This window comes from Plasmodium knowlesi (assembly GCF_000006355.2).
Source record: "Plasmodium knowlesi strain H genome assembly, chromosome: 10".
NCBI classification, from domain to species: Eukaryota; Apicomplexa; class Aconoidasida; order Haemosporida; family Plasmodiidae; genus Plasmodium; species Plasmodium knowlesi.
This window is the reverse complement of record NC_011911.2, coordinates 304,307-320,551: the sequence shown is the minus strand read 5'-3', so window position 1 is coordinate 320,551 and position 16,245 is coordinate 304,307. Positions and strand designations below refer to the sequence as shown.

The window sequence follows — 16,245 nt, the reverse complement described above, 5'->3', positions numbered from 1 at the left end:
AGAAATGTTACTACGTAGCTGTTTACTCTTTTTATCATTTGGCCTGAATTTTATTTCCGCATTTAAATCGAGTACCCCCCTGCTGCCAAGTCTATTTTTAAACTCTTCACTGGGTTTGCAAGTCAATGGGCATAACGGTGTGTGCAAAAATAGAAGGAATTTTTCGTTGTATGGAGTTCCAAAGAAAAAAAGTTCGCATCGAAGAACAAGAAGAAGGAAAGTCGCATGGATGAAGAAGAACCCCGCCAAGTTATACAGGGTAAGTGTTGCAAAGGGGACCAACTTAGGTGTGAGAATGGATGAAAATGTGTATATATACGCATTGATGTGTATGAATCTACACACCTGTATGATAGCCTTTTTACCGCCTTATCGCCCTTTGCCTCTGTTGTTATATACAACACATACTCGTAAAAGCGGTTGTCTTGCGCATTTGGCATATGGTTAACGAAAAATAATATATGCACAAAAGAACCACGACTAATCGAACGAAACGTTCCTTAATTGGATACACTACCTGATGTGGAAAAAAAAGGTTTCTTTTTTTTTTTCCCCCTCTGCTTCTACCGTTTCTATACACACGTGCATGACACCGCTTTTTGAGGCATGCTTTCGGAGTTGCGTCGGGTGACGTTGTAGGTGTAAATCCGGTTTATATTTTCCTAATTTGTCTGCGTTATAATTTACCTGACTAGCTATTTTTCCATTTTTTTTTTTTTTTTTTTTTTTTTTTTTTTTTTTTGCGCGCAGACAAGCTCCTACGACATGGATGAAATAATGCGGTACACTGACAGGAAACTAACGGCACACTACACGACGAGAGATAGTTGGCTTAACCTCCCTCCAACAACCCTAATTAATGATTTTTTTTTGTTTAGAGAAATAAGAAGTTGAAAGGGGAAGGTTTTTTTGAAGTGCCTATTTTCAATTCGGGTTACACGCACACAACACACCTATATGTATATGTGTACATATATAAATATATTTATATACTGACACGCATGCACACGTGCATCCGCACACAGAAGTGGCCTAGACCCACCTACCAGGAAAATTGCCGTATAGTTTCTAATTTGTTTACACCTTCGCGGAGGTATGGATAAATATATACCGCGCTCCGCGTGGACTCATTAGCATGCCTCTAAAAGGTGACTATATGTGCGAAATTGAAAAAAAAAGAAGCAAAAAAATTCTGGCAATTTGTTCTACTTAACCAGAAAGAAAGGAAAAAGTGAATAATTGATGACGCGAAGAGGGAAAGAAAATTCACGAACATGTTACAACCCACGTTTTGCTATAGTGATTGTTACTGTTATTGTTTTTTTTTTTTTTTTTTTTTTATTTTCCTTTTTATGCCTCTTTTTGTAGCAAATTAAAAAACAGCTATTTTTTGCGTGCGTTATGTTTTTTCTTTTTGATTTTTCAATTTTCACGCCTGCGTAAATTTTCGTTTAAAATTTAAGGGGTAGTCGAGTCGCCGTTGTGTCATGTGTGCACAAACGAAGTGTTGTTTACAACATGTTTAACAGAACTTTCCTCCTAACTCTTCTATACATCTGTTGAGGGGGAAATGTGTACAATTATGCGTGTATTTGTAAGCAATTTGAAAAAAAACGGTTTAAAAAAAAAAAAAAAAAAAAAAAAAAAAAAGCTATCTCATAATGTACGCACCAGTGTGGAAACAATTTGACAACATATTGTGTCAGCAACTTGCGTTAATAATTCACGCTAAAAACTCACGTTAATAATTTAAGTCAGTAACTCCAATAACTGACGTCATAATTTACGTTAATTTTTTTTTCTTTTTTTTTCTTTTTTTTTTCTTTTTTTTTTCTTTTTTTTTTCTTTTTTTTTTTCTTTTTTTACCCGGGTTAACACCTTTCCGCCGTGAACAACATCACAGGTCTTCCCCTTTTAATAATTAATTTTGTGAAAAACTCTACCACATAGCAAAAAGATATTTTTCATTTAATGCGTTTCAAGTATAGATGTACTCCATGTTTTGAAAGAAGGGAAGCCGCCTTTGTACACACTCTGTTGTTTTTGCTTCGCCTCGTTTACGTCACATCATTTAATTTTTCCCGCTATTTTCCCTGATACCATCCCCGTTGTTTTTTCCCCTACGCGGATTAGAAAAAACACAGCTGTGTGTGTGTGTGTGTGTATGTTGCGCTATTCGCCGACTTAACACCTGACGTAGAACAAAAAAAAAAAAAAAAAAAAAAAAAAAAGAACACGAAACGGCAGTTTCGCTAGAATTCCTCTCTCCCCACGTACAAGGTAAATGTTCGTCATCTGGTCCTTTAAAATTGGACTAACCTCTGCATTCTTCCCACCTTGCTTCGTAATAACATACACATATGTGTGCATATGGACGTTATTTAAGGATCAACATAAATAGCCGTAACAATTACGCAGCGTGTCCCGTGTATATGCATAGAGATATTGCCACACAACACTTTCCCTTCAATTAACTTCCCCTTTTAGCAAATCCACCCCCCCAGGTCACCTGCCGCTGGCATCCTAAGCCTCCGTCTGTGAAATTAACGCTGAGTGGTTATCTACCCTGTTTCCATAGCTGGGCAAACGGAAAGAACGTACATAAGTGAATATAAATATATATACGTATACTTACTCGTATATGCTCAAACATATCTTGTAATTGCCCACCCGCAAAAATGTGCTCGACGAACCAAAAACTAGCCTGTTGCTCTGGAGACAATGTCTTCGATACCAAGGAAAATGAAAATGATTCGTACCCACAAATGGTGAACAAACAGTTGCCACCGAAAGTGTTGGAGCCAATAGTACAAAATAAAATTGTTGAAGTGCCCAAGGAAGTGTATCTGGAAAAAATTGTGGAGGTCCCCCAAATCAAGACAGTCGAAAGGATAGTGGAGCAAATAAGGCCAGTCATTAAGTATAAGAATGTGTACAAAACGAAAACAGTATATGTTGAAAAGATAAAAAATGTGGATAGAATTATATATCAAGAAAAAATTGTGGAAGTGCCACAAATAAAAACGGTCGAAAAAATTGTTGAAGTGCCAGTTTACGTTGACAGGGAAAGAATTATAACCGTTCCAAGATACATGGTTGTAGAGAAAGTAATCCCCGTTTTGAAAACTACCAAAAAGGAAAGCGTCATGGAAATCCCAGAAGTTAACTGTCCCAATATTGACATTACTCAGGAGGTGGAAAGTAAGGAGGAAATTCAGATAGAGGATTTGAAAGAAAACCAGACAACTAGCGTTGTCCACGAAAAAGATATTCAACTACTGAATGACCTAAATATCCAGAAGATGCATTCTAGTGCAACACTCAATGCTGAGGCTGATCAGGACACCACCGCGGATACTATCCAAAATGATAATTTCTGCTCAACGGTCAGCTGCAAATTTTTGCCCATGTATGATAACTTCCCAAAAATGCAATATTCCATGTGCAATGGATTTCCGGAAAGGGAAAAAAGGTTCTCAAGCATAAACATATACAAATCTAAGGAAGAAGGGTTCCCCAAAATTAGAATTTCCAAGACACCTCAGATTATTCAGAGGAACTGTTACTGCAACTACGCCTGAAGGAAGGGCACACCTGACAGTTGTACACACGCCACCCATAAACGACATATAAATCGTGTAGAAGTTGTAAAGATGTTTTTGAGGACCCACTTATAAGTCTCCATTACCGCTTCTTTTTCGCCCTTTTAATTGGATCGACGCTGATGGTCCCCTCCAGTAAAGCCGAACGACACGTCGTAAATGAACATAAAATGCACACATATACAACTTGTATTTAAAAAGAAATATACTAAAATGTGTTAACTTTTTTTTAACTGGTAATTTGTTGTTACCTCTTTGCGACGATTTATTTTAATTTGTCCCCTTCGGGCGATCGACTTTTTTCCATTTTGCTTTTTCATTCCCCCCCTTTTTTTTTTTTTTTTTTTTTTATGCCATATTTATCCACCTTTGTTACACATGTGTGTAAAGTAAAAAAGTTCGAATTCTTTCCTACATTTTTAAATCAGATACGTAGAGATAAAGGTCTAATGTTGTTACTTAAATGAGAACACATTTCCTTCTTATCATCACGTATATTTCTTTTTCTTTTTTTTCTTATATAATGTATTGATTCGTTTGGGACTTTCCGCCTATCCTCTCCATTTTTAAAAAATCATCTCAACTTTTTTTTTTTTTTTTATCCCTTTTGCTAGTGTATCATTATAGGTATAATTGTGCCTCCTTCTGTTTACCTATTGAATGTTTTGCATATTGTGTCGTAATTTATTTTTCCTTAAAAATGTGTACCAATTCAGACAACTAAAGGAATGAATAAATAAATAAGTAAAACTTTGAATAATTCTAATCATGTTTTTTTTTTTTTTTTTTTTTTTTTTTTTGTTAATGTGCAATTTGAGGGTGTTCATAATGACGAGGCAGTCGTGTAGCACCTTTACAGATGGCGCGAAAGGAATATCATAAGGATGAATTTGTCTACACTATTTGACCTATTGGGAATTTTTCTTTTTTATCTGTATGTACACGAGTACAGTTTCTCCTCCACATTGTCATCCTGTTGATGAGCTGGCGTCCTGTGTATGTGCCTTTTCGTCCTGTTCCCTATATACACCCTTTCTAGGGAAGCGACTCTTCTTCGTTAGCTATATCTAGCATCACACCCTTTTTAAATAAATGTGAATAATTTCACGAAAGGGAGAAATGGCTGAAAGAAATGTGTGGGTAAAGGAAGAATGTTCAATTATTAGGATGCCAAATGGTGAAATACCTTTTTGTAATTATAAGGAGGCGTCTTTAAAGTGAAAAAGAACTTTTTCACGTTTGAGAATATAATGGAGAATAATTCTGTGTTCTTTTGAGGGAGGACTATATGGACCAGAATTAATTGGGGAAATGTTTATATATTTGTGAAGTTATGCGATTTTTTTTTTTTTTTTTTTTTTCTGCCTTTACAACATTCACCTAAGACAAAGACGGTGGAAAGAACAGAGGTATCACCACATTACTGCCCAAAATGTCCACGTCTACATCGAAGAAAATAGGTCCTTATGAGGTTATAAAATCTATCGGGCGGGGGTCATTTGGAATTGTCACAGCAGTAAAGAGCGCCCAGGGGGAAATGTACGTGTATTGAGGGTTTGCCCTTGTAGGGAAGTGCCTTATGTTTGGCCCTCGCAATTGAATGTGCTTCATCTGTGGAACTGATCAAGTGTCGACTTTCATGTTAAGATGAATTTCGTGAAGGGCGTGTATTCTAAGCGCGTTCACATTAACACGTAAACACATTTTCGCGCCTACCTATGAACATTCCCCCTCAGCTTCGTCGTTAAGCAGCTAGATATGTCGTGCATGAACCACAAGGAAAAAATGAACGTCGTAAATGAACTGAAAGTATGCATTCGAAATGGCGTGGGGAGGAACGAGTGCGTGAATACACATCAGTCTGTTAAGTAGAGGATGTTGTGGAGATGCATGGGGGTGTTGCTCATCCGATGTTGTTGTTACTTGATCATGAGTTACTTTATCATATTTTCCTTTTTTTTTCTCCTTTGCACATGTCCAAGGCATTAATCGAGGTATCCGTTCACCCATTCATCGTGCGATATAAAGAAGCGTTCCTGGAGGACAACATTTTGTACGTTGCTATGGACTTCTGTTCCAGTAAGGCCTTTTTTTCCTTTACACCCTTTTTTAACATTGCTGTGTGTGAGTAAATGTTTGTAATTTTTCTATGGAGATTAGGGCCTGACTCACTTTTTTTTTTTTTTTTTTTTTTTTTTTTCACGAAATGTAGAAGGAGATTTGAGTAAATACATAAAAAGGTATAAAAAAGCGAATACGTTGATTCCCGAGAGGAAAATAAAAAGATGGTTCTTACAGATAATTACTGCCATCAAATTTATGCACGACAGGAAGCTCATACATAGGGGTAATTAAGTGCTCCACTCTTTGCTTACGTAGACGAACGAAACGGTTGTCCAAATTATGGAAAAAAAAAAAAAAAAAAAAAAAAAGAAGTCGCCGCTTATCTTTTACCCGTGTCAACATTCCTCTACTTAGCATGATAATATTCCCTTTTCAGACACCTTGATGCTTTTGAATAAAATAATTTCCCTCTCTTCCCCTCTTTTTTAAGACTTAAAATGCAACAATATATTTCTGGATGATGAAGAGAGGGCTAAGGTGGGTGATTTTGGGCTCGCCAAAATTTTGGAGAACACAGAACAAACAAGTACATTGTGTGGTACCATTGGGTACATGGCTCCAGAGATTTGCAAGGTAGGTCGCATTTTACCTTTCCGGTTGTTTTGTTTCCGTTCACGCAGCGTAGAAGTTTTTTCATTCGACAGTTGGTCATTCTGGGTTTTACCCCCCATTTTGTGTGTACCCAAATTCTCCTACCCTTCTGCGCCGGTGCCCCCCTAGAACGAGGCCTACAGCTTCCCCGCAGACATCTGGTCCCTTGGCGTGATACTATACGAGCTCATGAGTCTCCGACACCCCTTCAAGTCGGAGCATTCCAACATGCTATCGACAGCCCAAAAAATTTGCGAAGAGGAGGTGCGCGCAGCCGTGAAGCAAAACAGAAAAAATGTCCACAAAAATGGCGCAATATTGCGATAGGCTTTGCCCCTTTTATGACAAATTTACCAAACTCCGTAGAACCCAAAATAAAACAAGACTACCCTTTTCTAAAATATTGCCCCGCAGCCAGAGCCCCTGCCAACAAGCTATTCGAAAGACCTGATATACTTGTGCCATTGGATGTTAAAAAAAAACTCCGAGGATAGACCCACCTCGTGCGATATTATCGCGTCCGATTATTTGCAGGTGCGGAGAAGTGGTTCCGCCTTAAGTACACCTAAAATTGGCGATGCATACTACAGAGGAAAGAAGAAAAAAAAAAAAAAAAAAAAAAAAAAAAAATTCATTCCTATTTTACAGACGGAGGCACATTTACTAAAAAAAGAGATATTAAGCAAAAGAGGAAAGGAGAAATAGTATTCCAGAAAATCACCACAAATTTATGGCCACTCATTGGAGACTTTATCACCTGAGCATGAAGGAGAATATGTATACAAATCGTTTAAGGTGCCATCCCATGCTAAAAGAGCATAATGCATCTGCCCCTTATTGAAGGAGTTGCGTCGCATGAAGCAAGTGTTGCTCCTTCTGATATTCATGCAACTCATTCCAGTAGTAATATGAAACAGAAATAGTGTAAAAATTTATGTTTGAGAGGATCCACATTTTATACTTGGTATTGCAGTTTTCTTTCATTGTGTACTGAACAGTGCCTGTTGAGTGCCCCTCCTTGGTAAGCACTAAGATGTAGTGTGTTCTACCATTAAACTCGATGGCGATATTTTTCTGCTGATTATTATTACGAACCTTAATGTAGACATCCAGAGGAATTTTTTCGTTTGTTACGTATTCATAGATTACATTCCTGTAGTGTTTCTTCAATATGTGGAATATGACACTCTGATTAAAGTAGTAATTTTTTTCCTCCTTTTTGAGCATAAATTTATTTTTAAAAAAAAGGGTTAGGTAGATTATTTGATGGGATAAATCGGAAAAGTCGTAAAGGACTTTGTTTGAAAACCAGTAGTGAATATTTTTGCTCTCAAAATTTAGGATTGCCAGATCGATCATTTCTCTCCTTTCTTCATCTACATTTTTTATGAATCTATTCAGCATTATGTCCCACCCTAACAAGGTGTAGTAAATTTTATGCGCTGTGGAATTTTTAAATTTTGTGTTACCCTTTTTTTTTTTTTTTAAAAAATTGATGTAAAACTTCATCAGGGGGAAGTTAAACAGGCCGACAATGGACGACACGAAAAAGAAGTTGCAAATGTTGGACATGTGAGTTGTATCTTCTGTGTCCCCACTCAAAATGTAATGCTTGCAATAGGTATATATGTACATATTTTGATCAGTCAGTTTTACCAATGTTAGCAGTTTAAGGTAGCTGTCGAATAGGCCTCTTTTGCAAATGTGGGGGGAGTCGAGGTGGACCCTTCTGAAGGAGCTAACCAAATGGGACAACAATTCAAAGTGGACAATTTTAGAATAGTACATCGTGCTGATGAGTTGGGAAAAGAGCACCACATCATTCGGCACCATGTCATTCGGCACCATGTCATTCGGTAGCACGTCATTCAGCACCACGTTGTTTGAGGCCAACTTGCTTGGTGATGCCCCCTTTTTTGCCATTTGAAAATAATAACTCAGAAAATGTTGTACGCCTTTTTCACTTATTACTCCGCATTTCGTTACTACGTAGAAAAAATTAGCTAGCTGGGCCAATTGTACACCGTCTAATAGGTCATAATTTAAATTCCCAAATACCTGCGTCATGAGATTTATTTTGTAAGTAACTATTTGGTGATATTTCAAATTGTACAGCTCTTCGTAGTGATAAGCGATGGTGGAATTTTTCCCACATCTGATGACATGGTTGTTCTTATTTTTCAAATTCTTAATGTTGTCTCCATAATTATGTATATCAGACTTCAGATAAATGAAGTTTAATTTTTGGAGACCCTTTCTCCTGTGCAGATTGAAGAAAAAATGGAAAAATTTTGCGCAACAGTTTAATATTAACAAATAGTTGCTTGTTGTGTACAGCCAGAGGTAGTTCATGAGATGTCCAATCGAAACATTAAAAATAAATATATAACATGCGTCTAAGTTTAGCAGATTATATTTGCGGAAAATTTGATCATGTACTGCTCCATTGGGGAAATGTTCTTTACACCATGAACTGTCATATTCTTGATCCATTTTTTCCATTTTGCAGGTATGTTTCTTTGCTTTTCCTCTGAAGAGATTTCTATCCAGAGGCTGGAGGTTGCTAATTTGCTTATAAATGGCTAGCCATTTCTGCTCATTGATTCTCATATTTTTTAACATATACGACATTTTCAATAGGTTCATGTGTATGCTTCTCAATTTGTCCTCTTGATCATGGACCGTTTTGAAGTTAAGTAAGTTTTTGTTTTGCTCATTTTCTTCTGCTATGCATTGTTCCATGTAGAGGATCGTCTTTTCGATCTTCCTGCTTTCTGCATCTATTAGATTTTCCTTGGCATTGCTCAACGTTCTTTTAAACACGCTAAAAATAGTTCTTTGTGAAGAAAAAAATATAGGAGATCTCCCCAAGCACTGCGGCATTGTTCCGTTTTGGGAGGACTTCGAATGGGAATTATTCTTCACGGTTCAACACTTTTGCTTAGGATAGTTTTGGATACATTCCCATCATCTTACGGCAATAAAAATGTGTTCTTTGTTCTTCCATTTGGGCAGATCATTCTCTGTGATTTGGTTCTTCCTATATGTTGCTTTACCACTTTAACAGGGGGAAGAAAAAAGTGGGAACCAAGTTCAGGTACCCACCCCCTTACTGGTTTCATATTACCAAATTGTTAGGCTTGTCCTACACTTTTTTTTTTTTTTTTTTTTTTTTTTTTTTTTTTATTCTTTGTAAGAAGCCCTCATGATGGAAAAGATTTCCTAGTCACTTCTTCGTAGCAAGTTGTGGCGTAGCTGCTATGTCCCCCTGAATGTTTCCATGACCCTAAGTTTAAGCACGTTGATCATCATATAAGCAGTTTCATCCCTTTGTGCTAAGCATTTTGGTACTTCATATTGGGTACGTTACTTTATAATGTTCAACTGCATTTGTGCTATATCCGTTTGTGTGATGAATCTTGGCACATTTTTCAGGACTATGTATTAACCTTGCTACTCCTTTTTTTTAATGGCACAATCTGGTGTTCCACCTTTTTGTACCAGCGGGCTTTTAACCTTTGAGCGATTTTGCTCCATGTGGTTTTTGTTTGTTTCCTAGTTTTATCGATTCTTCTGTATATTTTTGGATTACATTTGGTGATGCGGGATGGGGTACTGCGTGTAATATGGCACCTCCCTTCCCTTTTTACTTCTTTGCTTTTTCAAATGCAACAGACTGTGTTGACGACCTTGAGTACTGTGGTCATCGGGTCATGGTGGGAAGAAGAGGCGTGGTAAGTACATCTGTAAATGGGCGTGCCCTATACAGGATAACGTGGCTAATTTATGAAGAGTATTCCCTACACTGCGTAAAATAAAACGCACGACACATATGCATCCCTATAACTGCTTCCCAGAGGAAAGCATTACACTTATAGTGATTGGTCCCAATCGTGGTGAACAATTTGATAGGGACCATTGATGCGTGGAGTGTACCTTTATGTGATCGATATAATCCCCTAGCGTATTCATATTTGTATCATTTATACGCATAATTATAGAGTATATAATTTCCCCTTGGTTAGGATTCACACTCTTGGAGCTTCCCCATCCCCCCAATGAAGATCTTTACACTTGTTAAAATGGATTAGTTATACATGCCGCATGACATGGAAAAAAAAAAAAAAAAAAAAAAAAAAGAAGAAAAAAAGAGCCTCATATCCATCGAAAGATGAACTGCACGAAACTCCAAGATGCGAATTTTTTTTTTTATTTTTGCCTTATTCATAACAAATTATATCAATGTGAAGGGAGCAAATAGTAACCACGGGGAGGGGGAACTGAATGGAGATTTCCTGCTCCTACACAAGGCGAACATTACCGCCGTGGTATTTTCGGGAAATAAGAAGGAGGAAAAGATTGTGTTAAGTGAGATTTTCCCAAATGAAGGTACACACAATAGAGACCCCAAGTCAGAGGGGTACATTTTACTAGACGAACAGATCGACTCGTACGAAATGTTAAGCATTCAGTGTACATTTAAAGTACAGAAAAAATTCGATAAGACAAAGTTAGTCATTCTTTTGGTGAAACAATTGGAGAAAGAGTGTGTCGACAGGGAGGGTAAAAAATATACGTGCCAAAGCACAGTGCAAGATTTAAAAGAAGATGAAACGTTTATTTTTACCAACGAGTTGGAGGAAAATCTAGTCATTTCGAAGGTGTCCTTTTTGTTTGTTAATTTAATACCGTTTGATGGGTACTACACATTTGACCTATTCTTAACAGATGGGAGTAATTTTGTAAAAATCCATTTCTTCAAATTGTACTTGCATTTTTTGAACCATTTACCGATCGTACTGTACCCCTTGTACGAAAAAGAAAACGCCGTAGTTCGGAGCGTCATGAGAAAGGAACTACACAGAAGGGACCAAATGTATACGCATAAACACGTGGTACAAAATCACAAGGATTATTACTCTCTTCCTATAATTCGGAAAAGAAGCATAATGTATGGAGAGACTAAGCAGAAGAGGGTAAATTCAATTATTCCCATGGTACTTGTCACTTTGTTATTTCTCCTCTTTTTAATCCATATTTATTTTACTTTCCTCCATTTGAAGTACAACATGAAGAATATGAACATAAGTTATTTTAACTACGCTTTTTTGTTTTCCTTTGTGTGTGTAATGATTTTGTTTATTTTGTATGATTTGTTTTTTAACCTTCTTCAAATGCTTTATATTTTCCCCTTTGTCTTTTCCCTTTTTTTGGTATTTTTTTATAAAGCTTTGAATGCTTTGCGTGAGTACAGGAAAGGCGCTTCGTGAGAGGAGAAGTTCATGTAATGAGGAAAAGCAGAAAAAAAAAAAAAAAAAAAAGCTTTGCGCACATTGCACATTTTAAAATTTTAAATTAACCCGACTTATCAATACTCCCTTGTCCTTTTTCGCAAACATGGGGTAATTTCCAACATTAGTTCCTCCTATATCTGTGGCGTTATTCTGCATTTTTGCAAAAGGTACTTATTCCTTATCAAAAAAGGGTTTAACTCCTTCAGTTGGCGTTTTAATTATAGAAAATAAGTTCGTCCACGCAGGCGGTTTTCGCGCACATAAAGGGGATGCTTCCTTAATGAACACAAAAAAAAGGTGAGCAACTGACGGAAGTGAAAAGGGATGGTTAACAAACAAGGACTCATTCGCATGTGTGTGGTATATACCACTTTTATAAAAACAACTAACAAACGAGGGAAGACATACACACGGCAACATATGCGTGGTCCAAGCAAGTGTGTATGTGTGTGTGTGTGTCTATAAATCAGTGGAGCACATTGCGACTATACTTGTTCTCTTCCTACACGCACACATATATGTTCATGTGTGCACGCTCACATGGGCTCTGCGAAAATGTCACTGCGGCAAGGAAGCGTGTAGGGGTCACAAGGATCCAGCGATATACTTTTAAAAAATAACAAATATTGCAGGGGGGTTGTCATTAAAAAAAAATAAAATAATTAAATGTATGCGAACAAATGTGTATAAATAAACGTTTGCACACAAAGGAGTTCACATAAACGTGTGTAAGTGCACATATATGCATGTGCGTAGTATAGACCCAGTTGTCACATAAAAAATGTCGTTTTGGTGAAAGTTCACGTTGGAAATCCAAACGGAAGAAGTAAAAAAAAAAAAGTTGATAAAAAAAAAGTTAATTACAAAATGAGATACTTATGAGGTGAACGCTGCATAACTTCACAACACCTTTGTAGCATCCTTCTTATATTCCTTTTTACTTTTTTGGCAACGTTATCATAACATGAGGAGGCTCCCCTCCCATATGGAGGAAAAATGTGGGGTGAGTCACAAACAATCAAGCATTTTTAAACAAACATGTGTGTCCCGTTGGTAAGGTCATATTGTACTTCAAACATAGGCATATTTTCATAATAGCATTTCCACAGGTGTACCCCTAATGTGTGTAACATCACTGTGTTTGACTTAAAGAAAAAAATCAAAATCTTTGTCGCCTTTATTTTCATTTTTTAAATTGTTCATCTTCTCTTTATCGGTGAACATGTCCAAATGGTTCCTATCTGGATGATCACTTTTTGCATTTTTTGGACGAAATACTTCGAAAGAATTGTGTTTATCTGCATTTATTGTATTACAGTGTATATTTCCTACAGGATTCTTTACAATCCCAACTTGGTTATCCAAATTATTTAAGCCCGTATTAATTTTATTTTTTTCTGAAAAGGAAATATTTTTCGAGTTGGCGAAAAGTCTCGCAATACATTTTTTTGCTGCTTGCACTTTTGCGTCTCTAAGTTCTTTCTCCGAAAGCGTGCTGAAGCTACCGAAGTTTTTTTTCTCGTTGAATTTGGACGGTTCGGCTTTCCCTCCGATATTTATCATACTGCTGCTTAGGACTTTGTTCTGGCTATTCCTTGGACTGATATTTTGGCTGTTACTTTGGCTAATGTCCCGACTGTTACTCTGGCTATTGCTTTGGCTGTTGCTTCGGCTATTACTCATATAATGTCCACCTGTGCCATCAGTATGCGGGTTCATTTTTTTGACTTCTTCCAAATAAGAAAAACTCTTGTCCCTATTACACGGGTCATTACCCTTACCTGTATGTTTTACCTCCTTCGGAACGTTCATGTTGGCTGATTTGTTATTTGAACTACCCATATTAGCAAAGTCGTTGAAAAAATAGGAATCCTTGGAGGGGTTCCTGGTATCGTTATTGACGCTAGTGTAATTATTTTCCCTATAGGGTATGTTTTCAAATGAATAGAAATTATCATTCATATATATTTTTTTCTTCACGGGTTCCTTCCTTGGCGGTTCAGTTATTAGGTCTGTTTCCTTATCATTATTGTTACTGCTCTTTTTATTTCGCATAGTTTCTTCTATTTTTTTATTATCAAATATTTTGAGGGAGTCAAAAATGTCTAAGCTGTTTACATTCTCCATTATTTGTTCTCTGTAAAGATAGAAGAGGGGGGAGGGGGGGGAGAAACATGTTTCCTCAGTTGGTGGCGTCCCTCTAGCTCGTTCGTTTACTCTACATGCATGTGCACAGGAATATGTTTCCGCGAATGCACATTTCATTATTCTTCGATGGGTTTCTCTTTTCTCACTTGACTTCCGCCTTCGTGGGATCCTTCAGTGGGAGGCAACTTGCGGGGTCCACCCCTACAAGGCAGAGCGGAACGGAGCACAAGTGGATAGAGTTGAGTACAAGGGGAGAAATACATTCGCGTGAGAATAATTATATGCAAGTATGCACACTAGATGACATGTGCGCGGGTACCTTCCACGTAGTACTGATAGGGTTCCTTCCTATTCGCGGGCGCATACAACTTCTTTTCATACTTATTTTTTATCCAGTTTTGCATAATTCTGTACGTGGAGGGAATTTGCACATGTTTGTTTGAATGCATAAGAGTATATATAACCACGTGTCAGGGGAACCACTAGCTGTAGATATTTGCATGGTTCCTGATATTTAACGGGAATTTGCATATGTAAACATATTAATATACACACGTGAGGCACTAATAGTCACGCGTTCCAATTGAAGAGCATCTTCCATGTGGAGGTTGCGTTTGCAGGTTGTTGATAGGGGGGGGGGGACTGACACTCCTCTCATATATAATCCATGAAAGTGTTAGAGGAAAGGCCAAATGTATATAGACTGTCCAACGCAGAACTAACATAACAAGTGGCTACCCCAATAGCTTGCTATATAACTGCAGCTCATACTTACACTGAGGAATCTCCTTGCTTTGGTCTGTACGTATCCGCGGGTAAGTTGTACAGGTAGTAGGAGTTGGACAAATCGTTCCCTATGGTCCTTATACACTTCAATTGGAATAAAAGGGGAAAAAAATAAAAATAAAAATAATATAATAATAATAATAGGATGAGGAATAAGGAGAAGAGGACGAAAGTTGTGACAGAAGCGTGAAGACGAGAGAAGGTAAAAACGGCAAAATAAAACAAAGAGGAAGCCATTTGGGAAAAAAAAAAAAAAAAAATTACATGTATCCATTGTGGCATAATTTTATCCAGCGTTAAGGACTTCACTTTGGAAATGTGAACACCTAAATTTCGGTGAATTCCTGAACACTCTATGCATATTACGATGCCCAAGTTGATGCTTGCCCATCTTGGGGATTTGGCTCCACAATCTGCACATTTGTTGTTTCCTTTGATTTTGGTAATGTTATCTATATCACGTTGGTAGGAATTACTACTCTTGTTGGAAATATGCATCCTCGACCACGTCTTGTGAGCATAAGTATGTCGCCTTGTTGGTGGTGTTCTTTTCGTTCTTTCTGATGGTGTAGACCACTATGCAGAAACGTACATATAAGCATTTGTGCATATGCGCATATGTATATACTTAAATTATATGTTTACATACACACGCCTTGGCACGATGCGGACTTAGCGGTTGCGCTGGAGTTTGCGTTCAATTTTGCATGTGCTTCTTGGCGGAGACCATTACACACATGCGTATGCAGGTGCCGACATACAAGTATGAGAGCAGCGTTGTGGTAGGATTCAGTCACCTGTTACTTCAACCAACTGCTAGCAATTTTTCAAAGCGCACAATATGCCTCTTTACCAAAAACGGTGTATTCTCTGTTTTGCATCAACATCAAGGTGTAAACAAGTGTATGACGCATGTGTATATCTGCACATAAATATAAACATGTTTTTTACTCATCCATTTGCGTATACACAAATCGTGTTAAAATAAATGCCTCATCATTATAACTTTAACCACAGTTTTTTTTTTTTTTTTTTTTTTTTCACACAGAAGGGGAACTTAAATCATGTGTTTGCTTCATTTCAACATAATTCGGTAATGTTGTCAGTTTGATATATAAAGTGGGTTAATTTACCGGGAGGTGTATGGTCAGTGAGCAAACCTCTTGGAAAAACAAAATGGGGAGTGAATTGAGATGATAGGCTACGCTATGCCCTACTCTGCGATGTAATGAGAGGGTGCGACATTGCAAAAAAAAAAAAAAAAAAAAAAAAATCACTTCCCAAGATCACCCTTGCACGAAGTCGACGATACGGGTATTGCATACATATATGTTCATATGTATACACATATATATGCGTAGGTTTAGTTAGGGGCATTCTTATGGGACTTATTACTGAAATCTCAAAGAGCGCGATCTACTGTTAGGTTTTAACCTTTCCATCTTTCCTCGTTTTGTTTCTTTTCTTTTTTTTTTTTCCAGTACGCGTAGTGGAAGTCACACGGAAATTCCTACGGGCAAGATTGTTTATCGTACCAGCGTCCTGTAGAGGGGGAGGGGAGAGACTTGTATTTGCGTACACCTTGTATACGGACGCATGGAATGCATATGTAAGGTACGCCCCTATCGCACATAAATACATGTACATATGTAAAGATACGTATGAACGTTCTTCCTGTTCACATTTCCCACGCTCATGTG

The 16,245-nt window shown here is 37.4% G+C and overlaps 6 protein-coding genes across 6 annotated transcripts; 4 read left to right on the top strand and 2 right to left on the bottom strand.

Moving 5' to 3' along the window:
• Positions 1–4: 4 nt before the first annotated feature.
• On the top strand, positions 5–894 carry PKNH_1007100 (conserved protein, unknown function; the record flags this gene model as incomplete). The annotated part of the gene is made up of 2 exons (XM_002259517.1): positions 5–259; positions 751–894. The coding sequence occupies 2 exons, from the start codon at positions 5–7 to the stop codon at positions 892–894; spliced, it is 399 nt and encodes a 132-aa protein (XP_002259553.1).
• A 1,784-nt stretch (positions 895–2,678) lies between these two features.
• Positions 2,679–3,581, top strand: PKNH_1007000 (uncharacterized protein; the record flags this gene model as incomplete). Its single annotated transcript, XM_002259516.1, has 1 exon — positions 2,679–3,581. The coding sequence occupies one exon, from the start codon at positions 2,679–2,681 to the stop codon at positions 3,579–3,581; it is 903 nt and encodes a 300-aa protein (XP_002259552.1).
• Positions 3,582–5,034: 1,453 nt separating this feature from the next.
• On the top strand, positions 5,035–7,022 carry PKNH_1006900 (NIMA related kinase 2, putative; the record flags this gene model as incomplete). The annotated part of the gene is made up of 8 exons (XM_002259515.1): positions 5,035–5,141; positions 5,339–5,411; positions 5,585–5,681; positions 5,815–5,949; positions 6,157–6,299; positions 6,447–6,581; positions 6,732–6,851; positions 6,966–7,022. 8 exons carry the CDS (start codon positions 5,035–5,037, stop codon positions 7,020–7,022), a joined length of 867 nt encoding a protein of 288 aa, XP_002259551.1.
• Positions 7,023–7,151: 129 nt separating this feature from the next.
• Positions 7,152–9,200, bottom strand: PKNH_1006800 (RAP protein, putative; the record flags this gene model as incomplete). Its single annotated transcript, XM_002259514.1, has 1 exon — positions 7,152–9,200. The coding sequence occupies one exon, from the start codon at positions 9,198–9,200 to the stop codon at positions 7,152–7,154; it is 2,049 nt and encodes a 682-aa protein (XP_002259550.1).
• Positions 9,201–10,510: 1,310 nt separating this feature from the next.
• PKNH_1006700 (conserved Plasmodium protein, unknown function) lies at positions 10,511–11,587 on the top strand (the record flags this gene model as incomplete). The annotated part of the gene is made up of 1 exon (XM_002259513.1): positions 10,511–11,587. One exon carries the CDS (start codon positions 10,511–10,513, stop codon positions 11,585–11,587), a length of 1,077 nt encoding a protein of 358 aa, XP_002259549.1.
• A 1,170-nt stretch (positions 11,588–12,757) lies between these two features.
• PKNH_1006600 (ADP-ribosylation factor GTPase-activating protein, putative) lies at positions 12,758–15,043 on the bottom strand (the record flags this gene model as incomplete). The annotated part of the gene is made up of 5 exons (XM_002259512.1): positions 12,758–13,748; positions 13,906–13,960; positions 14,079–14,167; positions 14,535–14,629; positions 14,810–15,043. 5 exons carry the CDS (start codon positions 15,041–15,043, stop codon positions 12,758–12,760), a joined length of 1,464 nt encoding a protein of 487 aa, XP_002259548.1.
• Between the last annotated feature and the right edge of the window lie 1,202 nt (positions 15,044–16,245).